Source organism: Amphiprion ocellaris, chromosome 7, assembly GCF_022539595.1.
Source record: "Amphiprion ocellaris isolate individual 3 ecotype Okinawa chromosome 7, ASM2253959v1, whole genome shotgun sequence".
NCBI lineage: Eukaryota > Metazoa > Chordata > Actinopteri > Pomacentridae > Amphiprion > Amphiprion ocellaris.
In genome coordinates, this window is record NC_072772.1 from 10173151 (window position 1) to 10197239 (window position 24089).

The 24089-nt window shown below is 39.5% G+C and overlaps 1 protein-coding gene across 5 annotated transcripts in view; it reads right to left on the minus strand.

Moving 5' to 3' along the window:
• The window catches only part of grm5b (glutamate receptor, metabotropic 5b), a 73507-nt gene extending 53319 nt beyond the window's left edge, over positions 1 to 20188 (minus strand). Inside the window, exons 1-6 of one of the 5 annotated variants that reach the window (XM_035951063.2) lie at positions 19926 to 20188; positions 12472 to 12865; positions 11479 to 11919; positions 11155 to 11269; positions 1160 to 1234; positions 475 to 649 (exon numbers count right to left, since the gene is read on the minus strand). In XM_035951063.2, coding sequence (XP_035806956.1) covers positions 475 to 649; positions 1160 to 1234; positions 11155 to 11269; positions 11479 to 11919; positions 12472 to 12627 — 962 coding nt within the window. In that variant the 5' untranslated portion in view covers positions 12628 to 12865; positions 19926 to 20188. Of the gene's footprint in view, positions 1 to 474; positions 650 to 1159; positions 1235 to 11154; positions 11270 to 11478; positions 11920 to 12471; positions 12990 to 17552; positions 17720 to 17900; positions 18595 to 19925 lie in introns of those variants that run through there. The other 4 variants (XM_035951061.2, XM_023276406.3, XM_023276407.3 and 1 more) reach the window with 4 other exon arrangements.
• Between the last annotated feature and the right edge of the window lie 3901 nt (positions 20189 to 24089).

Sequence of the window (24089 nt, forward strand, 5' to 3'; positions counted from 1 at the left end):
TGGACTATAATTTCAATGTTAACAGCTCTAGGACTGCAGTGATTATTGTCATTATCAGTTAGACTGCTTATTATTTTCTCAATGAATCACTGAGTCCATAAATATTAGAAAGCAGTAAAAGACGTATTTTACAATTTCCTTGAGCACATGTTTTATGTGACCAATGGTAAAAGTCTCAAAAATAATTGATTCAAGCAGGAACCTCTCATTTTCAGAACATAAAATAATAGTTTTTCAAACTGACTTAGGTGCTATATTAATTATCAAAGCTCTGAAAACCTCTGTGTTTAAAATTATAAATGGCTCTCATAAGAGGAAGAAGAGCACAGAGCAACATAATCTCAAGGATCCAGTGATAACTTCAGTCACATCTTTTCAATAGCTGTAGGACATATAGACCTGTTCTCTTGGGATACACCTTGCAAAGCCAAGACCTATCAACAAAACAGAAATTCACTTTGCAGCCCCACTGACCTGCCAATGAGGAGGAACTCTCCAACTAGTCCCTGGCGCCTCATAGCCATGAGGATGTTGCGGACAGTCATGCCTTCACAGAAACATGCCACTACTCTAGCCTTGGGCAGGTGGGCCCTCAGTCTCTCCAGCAGTCGATCAAAGCTCTGCTCTCCAGCATTGCTCCAGATTTTGCCTGGGGAGAACATGTCAGACAAATGCAAAGACAAGCCTGTGACCCTCCTGAGATGCTGGATCTTTTTTTTTTTTTTTTTTTTTTTAAATCAAAGGTGTAAACCTTCAGCCTGTTTTTTTTTCTATTCTCGAGCACAGTTTCTTTTATTTTGCTCAAGTGTCTACAATTTGACACCCACAATGTAAAATGAAAACCTTCACAAGAAAATAAAACCTTAAAAATGTCTCCGCTTACAACCTGACCTTCCTTGTAAAATATGCCTCCTTTACTGTAAAGTGGAAAATGGGCAAAACTATACGTGAGAGATTTCTCTTTGTAATGGTAAGTACCACTTTGATGTGGGTGCAAAACTGCTGGCAGTTGTGCTTCTATTTCACTGGTTTTGTGTTTGACCCTATACCAAATAAAATTCAGTTCAGTTTTTAATGTGACTATATATATATATCTGAAATGCTCAGAAATTCTATTGTTGTCAAATTTACTTTAGTGTCCTTAATCTGTGTCTCTTACCAGAGTGGGCGATACAGATTCCCTCCTTGGCTGCCATGTCTTTGAATGCTTCCATCCCACTTTCACCATAGTTACCTAGAAAAGAATGGGTACACGCGGATTATTAATTAGTTCAGTTTTGTTATAACATTAACGGATGTATGTATGTATGTATGGATGGATGGATGGATGGATGACTTCTGATTTTGCCCACACTGCAGTAAATTGTATGCTACTGCACTAGTCACAAACGCTCCAATTTATGTCAGAGAAAGCATCTCCCCACTGTGGCACCCCTTTCTTTGCCAGAGAAAGTGGGTGACCTGGAATTTATGCTAATGAAGGGTTGTACACATTGGCAAGAATATGACAGGATTCCCCACTCTAATTTCTCTTCCTCTACCCTTTTATCTTCTTCCCTTCTCTGTGTTGATTGAAAAAAAGATCAAAACTCTTTTTATTCCATTTTCTGTCTCTAATGTTTGCTCCTGTTTACTGTGGGTTTTATTAGCAACGAAGTGCACCCTAATTAGGCATCATTGATCTGTGCTCTACATAAATAGATGAGGAAGAAAAAGAAGAGGTCAAAAAGGGAAAGAGAAAAATACAGTGGATAGAGATAGGGAAAAGAAGAAAAGAGATGGTGGGAAAGAAGGGCCTAAAGAGAAAAAAGGAAAAAGAAAGAGAGATGAAAGCTATATAGAAAGTAGAAGATGTCCCACAATCCCAGACCACTGTACATCTCAGTGTGTGTGTAGTCAGACAAATGATGAGTGTGGTGGAGTGAAGTGTAAAGTCCTGTAATTAGTGTCTCAGTGAGAGGAGTGGGAGACAGATGGCATGGACCATCCTTCCCCTGTGCACTTCGACACACACATACACATTCATACTGCTACCATCATCAAAATCGATAAAGCTTGTAACCTACTTCACTCTGGACTCAACAGGGATTTATGTGTGAGACATATCTCTCTTTCAGTAAGCCAGCCATGCGTCTCTTCATCACTCCGTTTCTGTTACTCAAACACACATGTACTCTCTATGCAACTCAACATTATTAGGGCACTATCATATAAACTCATGTATGCTTCCACCCTTCTTCAACAAAAACCAAGCCACACACCAACACATTCATCAGTCTGACATAGGTTTCTTAAAAGACAGTACGAGCCAGTCTGTTTTCTCTACTCCATCTCAAATTAACTTGATTTTACAAGACAATCTCCAGCAAATCCTGACATTTACTTTTATTTATTTGACAGATGCAGTGCTCATTGATCAACAGGACAAAGAACTGAAAATGACTTAGCCTGAAAAGGCAAATTTCATCTGTTGTTCCCAACCAGCTGTTGAAATGGCAACCTAAAATTAGATTAAACGATCATATAAACTTCATGACATGTAGCATAACTGAAAGACAAAGATTAATGTAGAGACAAATACAGTACACATTCTCTAATGAAACACTGCCTCATAATCAGAATTAACAAAAATCCACAGTAGAGTTAGACATTTGATTAATCAAATATTAATCACAATCACTCTTTTGCTTTTAGAAAACTAAATCATAAACTGATATTGGCATTTAAAATGCTCCAGTCATAAACACCTAAGCTAACAGAAAACAGTCCAATGGCTGTAAATTGTAGTGTCTATGGATAAACAAATATTCACCAAGTTAGGTTTGTGTCATTTTTTTAATATAATTTGCCTCTAGGAGATGCATTGAATCCAGGTGAAGAAGAATCTTTTCATGATTCATATTTTAGTGCTGCCAGCTTGCAACTATTTTTCTATCAATTAATATATTGATCGTTGACTAATTTAAATGGCTATTTTCCACCGAAAAAGCAAAAGGCCCTTTAATTCATTTTATTTCATTATGACAAACCTTATGTCATTGTATAATGCAGCACAGGAAATTGTATAAATAAATTCACAAAATTACAAAGTGCAAAATTCGAATTAAACTGGAAACTTCAACATAGAAAAATTTAAAACAGCTTTCCCTTTAATTCCATGGTGCAACTCCAAAAGAAATGTAAGTTTCTACTAAATTCCTAAACAAAGTACAAAAGTAATGTCAGCATATTAAACAAGTGCACCACAGACACTGCAAAGGACAGGGTAACATGGCATTTTCAGTGTCAACATAATCAATTATGTCAACTAATCACAGCAGGCCTATTTTATTTTGAAGGAAAAATCTGTGCATTAGCAGGAATGTAGTACAATGTGGAGATGAAAAGCAGTGCTCTGTTTATTTGAATGTGAAATTGCAACAAAAATATTTAGTCCATAAAGTCAATAAATAATCACGATTTTACTATTGTCAAGCAGCCCTACTTAATACTAAACTAGTAGGAAAAATGTGTTTCATAAAAGTAAGATAATTGATAAAAGAAAGGCAGGCTAGAGGATGACAGAATAAAAAGGTAATTAGTATTCTAACATGATTGATTGTTAACGAGCCACAGCTTCAACTGACCATGAAAAGAACCTCAGACAAACGTGAGAGACATTGAATTGGGTTTTGATCTGTGAAAATGAAACACAAAGCATTAATAGGCTTCACTAACTGCATTTGCAAAGCAAAATTAACAAGAGTTCATACAATTATGGATTAACAGCTCTTCAGTCCCTTCAGTTCTCTAAACTCAGTGCACCCCCTGCTTGCTTCAATTCACCTTAAACATTCAGTCTCTATTGCTTCAATCACGCCTTTCATCCACTCACTTTACCCTCTTGCTGTTGTCTCCTGGTGCCTCCCTGTTATATTGTATTTTGGCCTTATTTCTCTGCAGTATAACATCAATCAGACCATCCACATAATGACACATAACTGCCAAATGGTGACTATCACATTTTGGAGCAAAACACTCTATACTGCACACACAATATTAACCTCAAGTTCCCTTCACATATGTGGTACTTTCTGTGTGTCATCATCTTCACTGGAAAAAACAACTAAAATTACACATTCACAGCTTCTCTGTTACACCTCTCTGCACCTTTTTGTCCCTTTTACCTCTTGATTCTCTCCTTTTCAAAGCTATTTGTCTTTTATTAAATCTACAATTTTAATGACAAACAGAAAATAATACAAGATGGAGGAAAAACGTGAAAGATAAAAATGACAAGAATTCATTCTCACTATGTACTCACTTTCATGCCCCTCCACCCTCATCTTCTTTGATCTCTTTTCATCGTGTGATTTATCTGCTTTGTTACAATACATTGCAACATGTAATCAAATGCATAGCTGAAGCTCCTTCTGCCTTCTCTGAAGGTCCCTCCCCTCCACCTCTATCTACTTGCTTCTTCTACTCTCCTCTTCTCAGCAACAGCAAAAGAGGCAGTAAAATTTAGGGCAGAGACAGGTGGCTCTGTCTTTTCTCCCTTCATTTCCTTCCTCCATCCTTCTCAATTATCATCCTCATCCTCGTGTCACTCCTCTCAGGTCTATTACATGCAATTACATGTTCCCTCTCTTTCCCCTCTCTGCCTTCCTTGTCTCTTTCCTTATCCCCTCCTGTCAAAGCTTCAGCCAGAAAAAACAACATGCAGCTGTAAACATCATTAAGTAATTGGCATCCTCTTGCCCTCTACTTCTATGCCTCATGATGTCTCTCCTTCTCATACCTTCTCCAAGTTCTCCTCAAACCCTACATCGCATTTGAAGCGCTACAGAAAACCAAAAAAGATCACTCATAAAGTTTACATTACTACATTAAAGATACACATACATGCAATAGCATATCAGGTACTATAAACAAATATATTCTATATATAAAGTAGAATAAATGTTGAATAAAGTGATGTTAATGAAATGTCCCATTTATAAACTTACATTTAGTCATTTTTCCTGATGAAACCAGACGTCACACATTATTAATTCAAGTGCCATCAGAAAGGAAACATTCTTCTTGTATTTACAATGACTTGCTCTGACAAGTGATGTAATTTTTGAAATTCTTAAAAAAAAAAAAAACTTGCCTTTCAAACCCACCAAGGGGTTCTGGGGTTCAGAGGGTTAAAACATTAAATGGATTCCCAGAGTATGAGCTCTGAAACCTGAGGCAGAGCTACTTTGAGTAGATGTAGTCCTGTGACCCATGCTCATTAAACCACAGAAGCATACTTGTTATATGGGGACCCACCAGAAACTGGCCCATGACCCATTTTGAATTTTCACCCTTAGGCAACACTACCAGAGACAAAGATTTAAAAAAATGTGAGCAGATTCAGTCATTCTCTTCTTCCCCATTCATTATACCTTTCTCTACACTGCTTGGCCCAAACCATCCCACCTTCCTCAATCCTGCCATGGACGACAAATAGGCAAAGGCAATATCGTGCTACAGAGTCAGAGCAAAAGAACGAATGGTAAAAAGCTCGATGATGGGAGAGAAAAGGGAGAGAAAACAGAGGATGGAAGGGGAGAGACGACTGCGTTGCCAGAATAAAAGAGCCAATAAAGAAAAATTTATCTAAAGAAATGAGAAAAACAAAAAGCGAGTGCAGGTAAAGAAGAGATGGAGAGTAGGTTGGCATCTTGATTTATTGAGAGACTGATCAATTTCTGTTAGAGCGTAGTTGGATGATACATGCCAAATTTCACATCAATAAAATCCACTGAACTGAACTGAATTGAGCTGAACAGAGAAACACAGAGCCAAATGACAAAAGAAGGCGGCAAAGAAAGCGTGAGACAAAGGAACATTAAACTCATTGCAGATGAAGATAATGATGAATGTCTTCATTTAAACAAATACTGAACACTGAATCCCAACTGTAACCATGTCTGCAAATCAATAATAGTTTGCTTTATCATCAGATTACTACAGAATGTGACCAAAGAGTGAGACTGAACAGACTATGTATGCATTTTATCAATATAACACATATACATAGTAGCAATAGAATGAGCAGCAATACAATTGGAGGATAGTAGATTAAAGGAAAATGCTGACAAAGAACAATGGACAGCGCCTCTCTATCCCTTCACAGCAGTTAGTGAAGCAGATGAGTATCCTCAGCTACAAGCTGGTCTCCTCAAGGCTTTATTCTAACAACTGGCAGACTTTTCTGCTGCCTCTTAAACCATCGATATCAGCGCACTGGGAAGGTACCATTTATGCTGTTTTTCTTGTGACAGAACACGTCCCACTAAGGATGTTAATGAATTACAGTTAATTATTTGCCATAAATAAATTAACAAAAGACAGAAAATCTATTGTATATCAGCTGAAGTACCTGGTTATTCCACCGGGTGGAGCCTCTTACTATTCAATACTGTAGCGACCGCAGGAGGTGGTCACTCAGGCCAGGCAGTTCATGTTGGCAAACAGAAACAATTAGGGGGCTTAGCTAGCAACAGGTCACCATGAAAAAGATTTTTGTGGTGGTTTATGATCTCCGGCCACAGCTCACACATTCAGTAGGACCTGCAGTTTACTGGCACATTCAACTTACAGCCTAGTGCCATATGGCCCTTTTGTATAATGTCACTAGTCCCTTGTCAAGTAAAGCTATATCAGCATATGGAATAATGTTCACTGTACTCAATTCATGTGGGGGGATCCAAATATTCGGATCTCAAAATAAATATTCGGATACCACCGTTACGACCAAATATTCGGATATTCGGGTCCAGCCTTACCCGAAAGTTGGGTTTGAAAAAAGTGGGTGTCATTTAGTGTTTGAGGATTGGACAGGTATTCACAAAAAGAACAAGAAAAGCACTCAGAGAGCACAGTACTTCGCCAAGGCTGCTCAGTCGTTGTATGATTTCCGACGGATAAGTCTCAATAAGTCCGCAGCAGTGGATCATGTGATCGTCAGCAGGCAGCGGACATAGTATTCACTTGTAGTCATAGTTACAGTGGCGCTATGCCACTACCTCGCAATGATACAAAAATCTTTAACAAATCCTTGGATCCAAACCGTAAGCTGCATCACTGCCAAAATCTAATCACTTGGTCCTTGTGTCATTTCTGACCTTCCCTGAAAATTTTATCCAAATCCATTATTCTGTTTTTGAGCAATGTTGCGCACAGACAAACAGATGGAAGGAAAAACATACGCCAATCGCCACATAACTCCGCCGCGCTCCTTGGCGGAGTACTAACATGCCCCCTTTAAACTTCAGTCACAGAGTGACCATGCTGCTTTACATTAGGGGTTGCAGGGAATTGCTTGGCTTGAGAGCTCTCACATGTTCATCTCAAACCCCCAGAAACAGCACTGGGCTGTGCATTGATTTTAGCATTGCAGTCACAACCAACTGTAAAGAAATACTGTCTAGCCCAGAGAGGCTTCTTTGCATCGCAGGTCCATTGTGAAAAGAAGCTGTGATAAACTCCACACATTACATGCATAAATTCGGGCATGTACAATATATCCTCCCACTGAGACAGTAATACTCACAGCATCCACCCCCTATAATAGTATTTCATTACTTCAGTGTAATTACTGTGCAGATATTACATGTATAATTCAGTTTCTTGCTTATCAGTTTCCCCCGTCTTTAGCCTCTAGATGCAAAATGTTAATGTAGAGAATTAATGAGTCTCCATAACCCTCCCAAATCTTTCTCTGAATCTGCAGCTCCTGTATGCTCTCTTATCTATCCCCAGCACTCCACATCCTAGAACACACACACGAACCTTGAATTCTCTCTTCTGTGGTTTTCTGGCATTATTATCATTGGTTCCCCAATTCTCTCTTCCTTCCATCATGTTCCTCAGTCACGAATTGTCTGTTTTTTTCCTTCAGTAAACCCTCATTTCCACCATTTTTCCTTCATTTTCCTCTCAGTCCTCTCCCTTCATCCCTCTCTATCCTTTGTCTTTCTGCTTCCCCCTTCATTTCACAAACCATTTCTAAGTCCTCCTGTCTTCTCTATGCCACCCTCCCTCTCTGACTCTTGGTGTCTGAGACTGATTGTCTTTGAGTAGGCAGCAGTCGTCCTTGAAGACCAGTTCGAAGGTCAAACCTACCTGTCTGTGTAAGACCAATACTTTCCTGATTTGCAAACAGAACGACAAACACCCTTTCAAACACAAATTCCCACATGCATACACACTCCCTGTCTTGTTGCGAAGATTAATAGGCAAGCTTACAGAAACACACACACATATGGAGATCATGCTCATAAGAAGGAAAAAATAAATGTCACATTCAAGACAAATGTTATTCTGACACCGTATTTTTGTAAATATGCAGGGTGATTTGTCCGTAGCTCTTCAGATACATAAACAAATTCAGGCAGATTTGCCAATATGTCTTAACATCTGTGGATAAACCCCATTAAATTGTCAGATGGGAAAATTCAAGTAAATAACAATATAATTTCCTCAGATTTAGCTAACAACAATCAATGTATTTACAAAAGCTTAGTGCATCACATTCTGAATCTTTCTCAATCAATTTCAACTAAACATTTACTATAACACAACCCTACTGTGCAAGCATTTGCAGGTAAAAATGTGTGAATATGACTAATTATCTGGGCAAAAAAGGTCCCAATTATTCTTAGGTTCTGGCACTTATTGGCAAATCTCAGGATACAAAACACTCTGCAGATTTCCTACATCTAGCCAGCGCTGATCATCCTTGTTTTTAAAATGACCCATAACTCCAACAGAGTGAAAAATCTTCCAAAAAAAAAAAACATCAGCTGATCAATTCACTTCAGTTCAGGCAGTCAGATTTTTCCAATGAATTTTATTCATATAATCTCTAATAAATACACAATTGCACTTTTTGCTCTAAATTAGTATTTGGAGGAGGAACTATAGCTATTGAAAAATAAGGTGCACGAAAGTCAGAAGTCTCCTGTTCTTTACATATTCTGCTGCTATGTATGTAATTCTTAGAATTGTACAAACTCAGCATTTCTGAAAATTTTTTTTGGAGAATTAATTTAAATTTTGTACTTTTTCGTTGTAGCTGGAAGTTTTGAAAATTAAGCCTGTCCCAACTCAAAACTGCAACAGTTCAATTAGATCTTTCTGCTTCGTTATTTGGGTCAATACATAATTGCGAGACTTATTGTAACATAGATGACAGGTATCATAGTTGACATTTTTGCTGTTTTCAGGCCTAAAATCAACATGGCCGCCTATAAGCAAACACCACATGGCATTTTTAGAGAAAGATTCTTCTAAAATATTATATATAGAGTAAAATTGAAACTGAAAGTTATTTATAAAGATATTGTAGTAAACCTGTTGAGATGCAAAAAATCCAGAATCTAGAAAGTGATTTCTCACGGAAATTGACACAGACACAATTTGTTATTTTCCATACAAAATTCGATATATTGCCAAAAAAGAAATATCTGTCATGATTATCTCAATTAATAAAAAGAACACAGTCAAAACAATTTTTGAATAAGCTCATTATATTGTTGTTTAGCTAGTTTGTTTAGTTGACATTTTAGGGATATCCAGTCATTTCTTTATTAATAAGTGATTGTTTCCATAATAAATCATTATGGAATTTGTAAAGACATGATCATAATGAACATAAAAAACATTATTTTTTTTACTTTTAATAAAAATGTATGCAAGATATATCCCATGGACTTCAAAAGTCCCTCAATTATATATTGACCCATTTGTAATTGTAATGGTTTTCAAACAGCAGAAACTGGTTCAAGAGTTCTGAAAGGTTTTAGAATAAAAACTGAAAATCTGATATTGAATTCAGAAGAGGGTAAAATGCTAAAATCCCTCAAACCCTTTCAAGAGTCTTAAAGCATATAAATTATTGTTTCTTGCTGTTTTAAGCTATATGTTGGCACAAATTAGTTTACTATTTTCCAGCGGTTCATGGAAATCAGGTCAAATTTGCACAATATGCTTTATACTTTCCATTTATGAGCTTGTCAATAGCTACTGCAGCGCAACACATTTTTGCCTAATTGTAAGTTCTATAGATTCTTACTTCTCCAATGCATTCTCCAATGCACAGTAAGAAACAAACAAACATGCACAGCAGTAACACACTCTTGATACCACAAGTCAAATACTTCTGTAATGCCCTGCAGCAAAGCCAGAGGCCAACATCTACTGCCCTCAACATGTGGGTGTGTGTATGAGTGTGTGTGCTTATCGCTCTTTATCTCACACTTTCAGGTTCAACAACCCTTCTCTCCGTGGACACAAGCGCAGTTAATGCATTGTCCTCCAGCTCAGGTAGCTGTCTCACTATCTGCAGCATCTTCCACTAGTAAACCAAGTGACTCACTGCTAACTTCAGAGTGAGTAAGTGAATGAATGAGTAACACAACTGAAACACATTTCCTTTCCTCCAGAAATGATTTTCTCTGTCTCAACAGATGCAGTCCTCCTCCAGGTCTCCATGTATTCTTCCCTAGCCATTATTCAATGAGGACTGAGAAGTACTTTGAAATCAGTGGCGGCAGACATGCCATCTTCTTTAGCTCTCTGGCATAACTATCTGTTCTTGTGACCCTATTACTCCCACTGTCCTCCAGCCGTTACCTGCTGATCTACTCCCCTACTTTGGGATACTACCGCTTCAACAGCTTCTTGGCATATAGCTAGCTTCAACTCAGGAACAGTAAATCCATTGTTATCATATTTGCCTTCATAAGCTGAAAACTCATCTCTTTAAAAACCACTTCTCCGTCCCTCTCTTGCAGCAGTGTTGCTACAGTGCAACTGATCTTGTCAATTACATTCCTTTCTCCTCTTCCTTCTTGTCCTTGCACTGATAAAATACTCCTGTCTTGTTTGAAAGAAAACATTTTTGCTTTTCCTCCTTTCTTGAAGCATCACAACTTTCTTTCTTTTCTTCTTTTCTGAGAGCACTGTGGGTCATTTAAAAGACACGGGTAAATAAATGTAATGAGGAGCAAAACAATACTACATCATGAGACAAAGATATAGAGGAAAAAAGAGAGACAAAGGAGAAGGCAAGAGTACATGTATGCTTATTCAAACTTGAGAGACTTCAGAAGCCACAGAGTGTGTAGGTGGTTGTACCTTCAGTGTGTATAGCAGACACGTAGCTCCAGTTGTATCTCTTGACAATGTCCACCATAGCTCTTGCCTGCTGGGCATCTGAAGGCACCACCCGCATAAAGTATTTGTAAAGGCTCTAAAACAATGGTAACAAAATCAGCAATAAGGACAGTTATTCAGAAGCACATAGAACAATCAACTAACTGCATAATGGATACGTTTTTTGCATAATTAAGGTGACAAAGTGTCAGTAAAACATTTAGTCTTTAATGGATCCTCTCAAATATTTCTGTGCCTGCATCTGCACAGCTTCAATAACATTTGTCAACAGGTAAATGGGCTCACCTTGTCGCTGAGGTCCATACTGGTGGCAGAGTAGGCAATCTGTGGTATGTTGAATAACTGCAGCAGGTTCTGGACCTGGATGGCCACTGAGCTCGACCCCGGTCCAATTAAACCCACAATGGGTTTCTTCCCTCGCATTGGAGTAGCAGAGGGGTCTGCACACTTCATTGTCGTTCCTCCACCTCCCCCCCCCCCTCCCCAAGAACCTCCTCCACCCCACTCCTCAGCCTCATCAGAGGAAACCAGTGAATCCCGTATGAACTCGATGCTCTGCTCCAGAGCCACAGCTGAGTGCCAACAGGAGTCCCGGATCTCACAGCCTAGGCTGATGTTGGGAAGAATGTATGGATCAGCGTTGATGCGGTCCAATGTGTGCATCATGGCCTCCACTCTTTGTATGCCATACTGCTCTCGCACTGCACCACACTTGCGCTCATGTACCTGAGTAGACAGGGTGGAAGAAGAAACTGAACTGACAGATAATATTGTCTAAAAGTTGTCACCATTGATGATGGTATTAATTTTCCAGATACACTATTTTATGCATATTTTCTGCAGATTATTATTAATTTTATACTGCTTTTACCATATAAGTGCTTCACTTTTAACTAACATTGGTTTTATAGTCACATGGCTACCATACTCAAAGAGTTATTTTTTCCTGTTTGCAATTATCTATAATGAGATGGAAAAAGCTGAAATGTCAGTGGGTGAATACTGGTTCCTGGGGCAGCTAATGGAGCTTGAATGTTCACGGACTCACACTGGGGTACCCATTTTACAAACAACATGTGTTCTTTGGGTCCTAACAAGCAAAGCAACACTATGACTCTTGGTACAATAGATTGCAAATTTGGCCAAAAATTATATCCAATAATTTTTCTGTCTAGAATTTCGTACATTTTAAAAAGTAACTTCTGAAACATTTCCAGGGTTTCCTTCAAATTCAGGCAGGATTACAACACACAACCCAAGCTGCAAACACAAAATTACCTTGTCAGCAGGAGGCTGATGGTGGACGGAGAACAGCGCTCCAATGATGATGTCACCAGGGATGTGTGCTACAACTCGCCGTTCATTGGAGTGGGCAGAGTCAGCTTGATCAGGCCCGTCCCAGATGGCCAGGACTAGCAGCAGCCAAAGCATCATCTTGGTCTGTTCAGGCAAAAGCGCAGTAGCAAATTTCAAATTTGTAGCGTAGAGCCGTCACAGGAAACTCCTTGTCCGAGAAACACTTTTCCTGGCCATGGCAAGACCTTGTGGCACAGATGAGTTTTTGAAAATTGATGATTTCAGTATATTCCTTTCTTCTGACTTGTCTTTCTTCCCTTTGGATTTCAAGATGGGACCATCACTGCAGCAGCTGAGATAGGTGCAGCAGTGCAACCTGGGAAATTCAAAAGAAAAGCTAGACTAAGTCTCATTGGCTGAAATAACTCCAGGTTTCCCCAATTACATGGCAGAGTTGGTCTCCACAGTAACAGATGACAGACAGGCATATCCATGTATACCTGTGAGCAGAGAAGGCTTTGTTAGAATTTACAATTACAGGTGGTGCTGGATGTCACAGAAACACTAATTAAGAGTTTTGTCAAGCATTCTGATGTGTGTTCACATAATCTCAGGTGAACTGACATGCTGGCAGGTCAGCACATCTACTTTTGTCAATTACAACTAGATTAAGTACCTAAGATTCAATAAAGTATAAGATTAAATCCAAACACGTTATAAATGAGGGTCATGTTTGAGGGTTGTGTTTTTACCTGGAAAGTGGGGGAAAGTGAATTAAAGCCTGAGCTGTTTCATTCACGTTCACTTGACATCATGCTGGTGTGGAAAACATTTACAACAAACTTCAGTGTCAGAATATGTGATGTTTAAGTGAAATTTGGATATAAACTGCACGGCAGAATATTAACATAATAACCACTGCACTGACCGTTAATGTAACCAACATAATGAGGAGTCACTTTTTCCTTCTAATGAAACTGAATATGATGGCAAAAATCCAGACTATACACTGATACTCTGTGTGTAGGCTATATAAACAGCAGCCAAGCTTTTCAGTCTTGCTGCTTTTCCTCATGGGGAGTAGCTCTAAATCACTGTGACTGAGCATAGTCACCACTGTCAACATAATATCAATAACACAAGTGCAACATCTTATCACACCTTACAGCTGCTGTGAGGAATTGTTGGGTGTCTGAAAAATTGTATACAGCAGTCACTTTTGTTACTATTACACCAACAAGGTCACATTAAACCACTGGCAGTCCCATTTCTCTTTTTAATTCCTTTTTGTTTTGTTCCATGAAGATTAACTCAGCTGTTGAAAAGCTCAGGTAAGTCCTGAGAAAATTCATCAGCATACCATAAGTCAAGTGTCTGCTTCTCAACTCGAACTAAATCATTCTTATGGGTATGTTACACACTATTCTCCTGCTGCATTAATGGTGTTACTTTAATAGTGGCTTTTGGGTGTTCTCTCCTAACTGAACATCCTTGTAGTATTATCATTACAAATTAAAATGTTTTCAAGACTGAACAAAGACTGCTATATGATCCTTTGAGAAGAAAAAATGCGTTCAGAAGTATTATATATTCCCTTTGTTCTCAGAAAGAAGGTAGACACCTGCATGTGTCTTGTTAGTATAAATTACATAATGCATCCCTTTAATGAAGTGCAAACAGAGGTTAGGCAACAGTGAAAAAAATCCTCTTTTGCAAAATGTGGGCTAGCCAGCCACTAAGTGGATGATTTAAAAAGACATATGGGACACATTTAGCTCCAAGAAATACACCAAGAATCCTGCGTGGAACAGTCAGCCAAATAGAGGGGACATCAGTTTCCTCCCCTGAGCAAACTTTCAAGTAGTCATCCCTCAGCATCAATGGGCAAGCCTTATAATTTGCTTAACCTCAGAGCTACACAAATAGTTGACTTCACTGCAATGGAGCAATTTAATTGACCATAAACAGCAGGGGAACTGGGGACGGTTCAGACAGACGGTTCAGAGTATGGCATCCGCTGCTTATGCAAAACAGGATCAAGGTCGTGACAGGGATGTTGGTGGTTAGCATAGTGGTGGAACGGGGGGAAGGAGAGAGAAAGTGGATAGAAAAATGAAGGTGGAGAACACTGAAATATAGAAAAAAAAGATGAGAGGTAAACAAAGAAAGGAGGGGAAACAAGAGTAAAAAAGAGTGCCTTAAATGAAAAAAATGCAGGTGAGAAGGGAAGATGAGACAAAAGAGGGAAATGTGGAGGAAAAAGAGAGAACCAGAGGCAGACAGACTGAGCCAGAGAAGGAAAAAAGAAAGCCAGAGCAAGAAAAGACGAGGCATCAAGGGACAGAGAGTCTCACTAAACGTAATTAACGTGACAGTGCCAGGATGGCAACGGGGCTAACTGCTACACCAATAAAGAACAATTTAAACAAAATTCTGCTCTGTCTCACACATACTCAGCTGTGTCTCAGCCCCCTGTTCTCTCCGACTACTAGCACATTAACATAAAGATCCAAACATCATTTCAACTGTCCTCAAGGAAAATTCCACCGTTAACTATATCCATAGACATATTCCTTCTCACCAAAAACGTTTCTCTACATATTTCCCTCTTCCTGACACAAGCCACTGTTTCATTTGCAAAGTACACTCAGTCACATACATGCTGTGTCTCTCTGTCACGCTCCCCTCTGTGTCACTCTCTTGTTGCGGAGGCCTAACGATAGCTGAAAGGAAAAGAAAATCAAATCCTCATTCCCTAAGCAAACATCTCACACATGCCATTAGGCATTTATATATTTAGTTCTATCCAAATTACGCACAAGGGCATTACAAAACCTTTCAAATCAACTTTTATAGACATAAACACACAACATAGGAAGAAACAAACATCCTCCCTCCCTCTCTGCCTTACTTTAATTCAGCAAATTTCATTAGTGCTAACACACTGTTTTGTTTGTTGAGAAAGCATTTAATTTACTGCACGATAAACAGGGACATTAAGAATCACATTATATTTAGAAGGCTCCCTCGCATGCAAATACGTGTATTTTCTTGTTCTGGAGGACACATAAACATTTCAGTTTGTAATAAATGAAGGGGCAGGGGGCAGCGTCTGGAGTTTCCAAAATAGGCTGGGGATGCTCTTTTCATTATCTAAGCAGCTTGACTTTGGCAAGCAGTAAAAACTCAACTGACGGGTTAAATGAGGGGAGAAGAAAGCATCCTACGACAAATACACGTCAGTGAGCCAACTGCAATTATTCATGACACACATTTTCACACATAGACACATAAATTCAACAGAAAATGCAGGCACCTTGTATGCCACTTACAAATAGATGTGCATTCACCCACAGCAGATTACAAGTGAAGAAGACTGTTCTTTCAATACCCTCCTGATTTGTGCATCTATCTCATATGTTTCGGTGCCAGCATGAGAACAGTAGTATAAGATACCCACAGCTGTACAATACAAAAATATTTCTGTGTTCTATTACCACCTTCTGATCACAGCAGAAAATTTAGGAACATAAATGTTATACACAATCACAAAGCATATAGGCACAGTCTACTGACAGCCTATCACAGTGTTTCTCAAATTATTTGCCGGAAACTAAAATGGGTCATTCTGCTTTTTCTGTTGTGTGTACACATTTGCTTATTTAGGGAAGGCTTTTGCTGAGTAGGCTTGTGACAGTGTGTCTCAATGTGGGCCTCTTGTTCCCGAATGGACAGAGGTACTATTTTTCTGCTGCAACAGCCCCAGGAAACAGCATGTTTCAGCATGTTTTAAAAGTTTAAAGGTTTGTTTTCATCATTGCTAACTGCAGCCTTGTATCGAGAATTATTTCAGTAGCACTAGGACAGTTGCTGGTGCTCAGACGGACATCACTAGGAGTAGGAGGCATCAATACTCAAGTTCTGATTTCTACTTCCATGTTTGTGTGTTTGGTTTTTCCCTAAAGTAACATCTCTAGTGCTACATCTTATGTGAGTGCTACAGATAATTCCATTTTCTCTGTCGATCTTGTTAAACACAGCAATAAAAAAAAAGTATGACAATCTTTATCAAGCATCATCAAATTGTTTCTGAATCCAATGTAGCGTGGGGACAATTCCTACATCAGACAGTCAATAAGTATGTCATTGTAAACCTGCTGTTGAATGTCGTACAGTCTGATGTCCATAAGCTCCCTATGGGAATATTGCACAGTGTCAGTAACACATGTATAGTCGTTGTCATCAGGGAGTGTCAGCACACTAACGACTCTACCTGCTGCAGTAACATCCGACAAGGTGTGACAGCAGCGCCTGCATAACTCCCATAAACAAGCTCTGACCTTAAATCACTTCTCCTGCAATGTTTTAAAAGGACTTGCAGCCTCCAGTCGTTGTCTACCTATCGTAGTTTCCAGCGACGTGATTGCACTTTTACATTTTTTGCATTTCTGTTTTGCCAATGTTACTATAGCGTTCATTTAAAGTAATTAACTGGCTTTTGTGACATTTTTGCAAGCCCTTGATTAATAACCGACATGCAGCGTGTAGTCAAACTGCCTTTCGCCAAGGAGAAATACCATTCAGAGACAACAACAATGACTGGCGCAGCGCAGCATCCGTCAACCGCAAAAAGAGATCAGAGACCATAATCTGCACCGAACCAAACAAACACACACACACGATTCATTACGAGAGAACGGTGCAAAACATGACAGAGACACCGTCTGAAATGAACATGGCTACAGCATGCACCGATGAAAACCGGCTTTCTGATCCTTCTCTGTCTCATTGGCATGGCTGTATGTCCTATACATCTGTGCAACTGGCTGCTCTCTCTAACTAGGTTACACCGTGACCGGACTATAATTTAATTCAAGGATAACTAGCTGACATGCAACTGCAAGTAACGAATGTTGCAGGAACAGTAGGTAGGCAATAAAGTGCGACAAAATCACTCTGAGCAGAATACAGAGTAGGATAGACAAGACACATCCCCAGTGAATGAAATGCGGTGCTATTTCATCGAGGGTATATTTCTGCAATATCTGAACAGTGAGAATTACCTTGTGGGAACCTATGTCTCTCTAACTGCACGGTCCCGCTTGATAATCAGGGTGCAAGTTGCTTCCATAAAGAAAATATGCAGCGGATAATGTGTACTCCAATGTCAAACACCCCAAAGCTGCCTCTGATCGCTGTGCAGCTTCCGAGCTTCCTCCGTTTTCCAGTCACGCACACCTGAGCCTCTCTCCAAACACCCCTCTCCTTCATCCCACCTCTTTCCTCTGCTCCTCCTCTCCTCAGCCCCTCTCCGCTACCCCAGTCTCCTCTGTGCCCCTCTCATGCTCTCCATCTTTATGAATGTAAGCACCATTCCTAATCTTGCACTCTCCATTTTTTTTTTTACTCACCTTCTCATTTTACCTCCACTCGTCCCTTCTCATCTCTCGGCTGTTACAACGCGCCTACGGGTCGGAAGAACCGACATGCTGCTAGACTGTAGACTAAAAGACAGCCCGTTTCTTGCGTGTGTGGCTGGGCTGTGCCAAAGTTAGCCAATTCTATTTCTTCGCTTAATATTACGAACCGTGGAGCGACTACACTTGCCTGTGAACTTTTTCAGCGGTATCTGTTTTCACATAAAACAATAACAGAGACGTGCAAAATCATTTGGTTTATCTTGTCGGGTATTCTGGATGATTTTCGACTACTAGGATAAATCCCTGCGATGACGTTAGCCGAACAGTGTAGCCAACGAGGCTAACAGTGCCACTGTGCGGACAATGGTTAAATTTCTTGAAGTTAGTCAAGTCTATCTCTTAGTTTACGATCACGAACCGTGGAGCGACTACATTTGCCTGTAAACTATTTCAGCGTTACCCGTTTTCATATAAAACAAACGATGCATTTGAAGTCTTTTAGTTTAGCTTAACGGCTACTCTGGATAATATTTTGGCTACTAGCATGAATCCCTGCGCGAACGTTAGCCGAACAGCGTTGCTAAGCAGCGCCACAGTGCGGAAAACGGCTTAGCGCTGAGTGCTGCGTCTCCATTCCCTCCCTAACCGAATTTTTCCCACCATAAACTCCAAATCGCCAAATTTCGACCCACTGTCACACCGGGAAAGAAAGCTAAGCTAAGCTAAGCTAAGTTTTAATAAATTCAAGGGGGAACAAATTTCGCCAACACCTGTTGGACTCTTCGAGATTGATTCAGCCAATCAGCGCACAAATTATTGTCACGTGGTATCTTGTTTAAAATTCAATAACTCAAAAAAGCCTACAAATGTAAATTACTGACTCCTATTTGCGTTGTTTCGCGTTGTACATAATGTAAGTTAACAATAAGAAATTACACAAGTTGAGGGGGGAAAAGGGCGAAATATAACTAATAAAATACTGCAATAAGATTGTAAAACGAGGTTATACTCCGGAATCTAACTTTCTACGTCTCATAAATACGCTTTATTCCATGTCTTCATCTTTTTCTATATGCTTATATCCTCTGCCCCTAATTCCTGCACTCACAAGCATCCTTTAATTCCCCGTTTAAATTCTAATAGATAAAAAAAATGGACGCAGATGCTTAAAATTGCACACACCCTGTATACTATCAGTAGCCCCTCTCAGTGCGTTATACTGTAATTGGTAGGATGAAGGTGGACTGCTGTGTTTCTTTCTGCCTCTCTGATCAAACAGGCATCAGAGGTGACACTGTGAGCTGGGGTAACGAAGCAGTGAAGGGGATCGATAACATTTGAAGTTTCATAGCGGTCACAGTAAAGGGCCATTAACCTATACAGCGTCCACCTAAGAGACCAACTGAGATCAAATCATTAAAGATAAAAAATCAATACAGATCTAATGGAAACGTCTCGCTTCCCTGCAAATGTCTCAGGCCATGTAACACGGACACTGGCAGGCTATTTAGACTTGTTTGTGTATTTTTTTTAACAGCAGTTCAACTTTTAATTGAGTTGTTTTTATTTGTTTAATTAATGAATATCCAAATTGTATTCGTTTACAGGTGTAAACAGCGCCCTGAAATAGAAAACTTACTGAAATGGTGTTCTCAACTCTGGGGAATTTGGAAATGGGACTTACTATAAAACAGCAGTCGCAAAAAAAACGACTCCAGTGAAGGATCTTGCAGTTAAATGAATTACAGGAGATTGGAAAAACAACATTATTTGGTGGCTATCAGCTGGCAGTGGCCCCCTTTTTTGCAGGACTTTTAAAAATGCTTTCTGTAAAGAGCTTTAAAGGGGGTTATCTGAGAAAGCGCCTCCTTACTGTAGTCCCTTTTTTACGACGCGTCCCCTTCCTCACTAACTCGAGTGGTTTAGAAAATAAATAAATGAAAGAGGATTTTCCTTTCTGTAATCGGGACACCACTGGAGCTGCAGAGGAGAACTTGGAGTCGCATGCGGGCCTACCTTTGCTTGCAGGGCAGGTGGATGTTCCTGGAGAACCACAGCATCCCTCACGCGTCCATCAGGGCATCATACTCGCGGTGGTTAATCTACTTTTTCACTATGGCAACAAATGAACCCCCTCTCCTCTGCTCTGCTTTCCTTTCCTCTCTCTCTCTCTCTCTCTCCCATGCGCTCCAATGAGGAGGCTCCGTTCGCGTCACAGGTCATCCACCCTCTCTTTCTCTCCGTCTCTCTCCCTCTCCCTCTCTCTCGATATCACACCTACCTCCAAGATACCATCTGGAGATAGATAGTGATAGAGAGAAGCCTGGGAACGATAAGAGATCGAGGAGGAGACGGAGCGATGGGAGTGTGGGATAGAAAGGGGGTTTAGTGCTCGCCTGTGACAAGGCTTGGATTAATTTGCCAGCCAAATGCATTTGGGATTAGTGGACCATTAAAAGAGCATAGACATACACAGTACACTCACACACACACACACACAGAACTACACACATCCACACACTGTCTCACACACACACATGCAGGCTGGAGCTTTAGATGATGCAGTGATAGCCTCACTAACCCTGACCTCTAGCTCAGTCGTCCTCTTCACATTTCTGAGCTGGTTTTGACATGAGCAAATGGCCCGACAGGAAAACATAAGAGTTGACATGCAAAAATAAACAGACTCTCACACAAATTTGGAAATGTGTTAGTGTGTGTTTGAGGTTTCTAGGAGCAATAACACAAAGAAAGGACAGGACAACTGCCCCTGTGGCAAACACTGGACATGGTAAACAAACAAGCCATAGCTTCTATACACAACTAAACTGACTGCAATGTCGCTAAAGTGTCTCAAAGTCAAATAATCTTTAGGTGTTCTTCTTCTATTTTTAAAGGCCGCATATTATTGCCTTTTTTTAACAAGTTAATGTAAATCTCACATGTCCACATATTCTGTAGTTCAGGTTTCAGCTCAAAATATTGCCCACATCTTTAATTAGACCATGCCAACAATATTCTAGATTTCAGCCCAGTTCCAAATGGACTATTTCAACATCTGTATGTGTTTAAATCTGACTAAGATGCAGCTGTTGAGGCTGCAAACTTGAACATCTTATTCACTGGTACATTTTCGGACAGAAGAAAGGAATAAAGGGGTGGTCTTTTTTTATATTTTGTGGGTCCCTAGACATACTGGGACCACAAAATTATGTGTAAAAACAATGAAAAACTGGATTTTTCTATATTTCTAGCTCCACTGGGTGAAGAAGGGTATTTAATTTTATATATGTATGTACAAAACCAGATTAGGTGAGTTACCTTAAAAAGTAGAACCGCAATGCAATGTCACCACTGCCAACAAATGCAACATGGCTTCACGTGAAAGGAAACTGCCTGCACATGGAAGAAATCTGATTGTGAGACTTTAGTTGCAACTGTGGTGACAAGAAGAGCCACCTGCAATAGAATTCACAGTGGATGTCCTTGAAAAAAAATTACATAATGCACAATGTGCTATTTACTGAAAAATAAATGGATGCGTGCTTCTGATTCTACAAAGGACCTTACGTGAAGACCTCCTTTATAGACAGCATCAAATCAGAAAGCTTTGCTAATTAAAAAAGCAAAAAGAATCCTAGATCAAACTTTGCCATGAAACATGAAAGTCCTAATACATTTTGACAGAACTCACTTTGGTCAGATGAAAGCAAAATAAATTAGTGTGGATCAGAAGGGGGTCCAGTATGTGTGATGAGGACCTGGCATACTAGAAGGGCCAACTGTGAAACATGGAGGTGGGAGTCTGTTGATGTGGGGCAGCATGTGTGCAAAAGGTGTTGGGGAGATGACATTTATAGAAAGCACTATGAATGCAGGTTTGTATACTCGAATATTGAATGAAGTTTAAAAGATGGCTCCCAGTGTCAAGCAGCTTATCGGGTGAGGAATTTTACGACATGACAATGATTCCAAACACACCGCAACAATCACACAAGAGTTTTGAAAGAAGAGTTTAAAAAAAAAAAAAAAAAAAAGAGCAGACTAGGACCTGACTAGAATGCAGCTGAATGCCTTGGGAGTATTTTAAAGTGGAAGTCAGAACAGCAAAGTCACTGCAGGCAGGAAAGAATAGCTGAAAAGAATCATCTGTGAAAACATCTCTCTACAGATTTGTGCAAGACTGGCGTCATCCCTGCAGAGAGATCATATCAGACTTTTAAAATAATGCCGGAGATGCAAACTATTAACAAATAAAACAATGGAGGCTGCATTCGACTTCTCATTGACCTTTACTTTCGCCTTAAAGCATCAGACACACAGTATTTGACTAAAAACAAATGTAAGTGTATTAACTGGACAGGATATGAATCATTTAACATTTCAATGATATTACCCATGAATGTAATCAGTTTTTTGGTTTTTTTTGCATGTAGCTTCCATTTGTGTGTAAAGTTCATTCATTAGCATCACAATCAGGTTGATACAAAAACAGCGGAATTTATGACTGATTTCCAATATTCACATCTTGCAGTGTTTTTTCCTTCATTCATATTATGTCATGTATTTACCAGAGATTGATGACTATAAGAACAGAAAAGGAAATACACACAGCATTATTGACAATCACTTGAATGCACTGTTTAAACTGACTGCCACTCAATGGATTGTAGATGGATAGCAAAGGCTACAATTATTTACTAAATTGTTGTTCCAAATTGAGGCAAAGAAACTGGTGTGTCTCAGATGGGACAGCTTTTTTTTTTTTTTTTAAACACACTTTGTCTTAAAATGCTCATTTTGGAGGCTCCACCCTCAGTATTTGAATCTAGCATAAACCCTCATCTGTTAGGCTTAAATCAATACTTGTTATGATATCAGAGGTTGGATTAGACTTCACGGAACCTGACAAAATTTTCCTCTCTCTGACATCCACAATGCGTACAAATTTAACACAGATTTGTTGTCACATCACATCATGTCTTCGATATTCTAAACAGAGGTGTTTAGGACAGATAAAATCCCAGAACAATCTGAGGTCACATTTCCATGGCAACCCTTCACAGTTGTAGTAAAACAGAAAATCAGCAAGCAGCCAATGAATCAGCTCGAACTGTGTCGTTTGATGCTGGTCAATATCTCTCCCTCACACACACCCACACACACACATTCAAATCATTAACGAGGGACACTTGAAAATTGATTGATGCAAATTTGGATCAATAAGTGAATTAATATAGATGTTACTGAAACTAATCGATGATGTGATAGAGCAAAGTGTGTCAAATGATGGAGTATTGAATTGAATGATGTGATAGAAGAAAATCCTCCAGTTAACACAGTGTATGTGCATGATCTGACACTGAAGCTGTTCAGCAGCGTTTACCGCTGAGTGATTCACATAGCAACAGGTCCCCTGGTTGGAAGAAAATAAGATTACACAACAATCGCTACAGGAAAGAACATCCCATCAAACATACCTGCGCTCTCTATGTATGAGTGTTTGTGTAATCACTGCGTACAAGTGAGCATCACATGCGTGTAACATCCATAGGGTAAAATTCTCTTTTTTATCACACTCCTCCGGAAATCACAAGCACAACAGACTCAGTGTCACAGTCGGCAAATCAATTATTCAATGGCATTTCAAAATAACAGTGGATATCCATGGTTGCCATAGACACATAGCTGATTTACAGGGTTGTCACTTGTCTGTGATATTCCCACTCTAAGTAGGACAAATAGAGAAAAAAATCTACAACCTTATAATGCCAAAAAAGAAACGGGGACGTCGGTTATGAAACATTCACTCTCATGTGATTATTGCTCCACTGATCAAACGACGACTGAATTTTGATGCCTCTTATTTGTTTTTAATAACCTGAACATCAAGTTTATGCTATGTGGAAAAAAGCACACTGTGGATTCCTGTCGCTAATGGACCTAATGGCTTGATATCATCAAACATATCGTTTTTTCAAAACATTTCCCAATTATGGCTTCACCAAATCTGTCCACCTCCTCCAATATTATGCAAGGTGACTGCAAAAATGTTAAAATAAGTTGAGCGAATAAGTCTCCCCTCACTCTCAGATCTATAACTGCAAGAAAACAATAATTGGAATTTCCCTAAAAGGAGAAGCCTACTGAAACAGATGTGAATTTTGTATGCAATATATA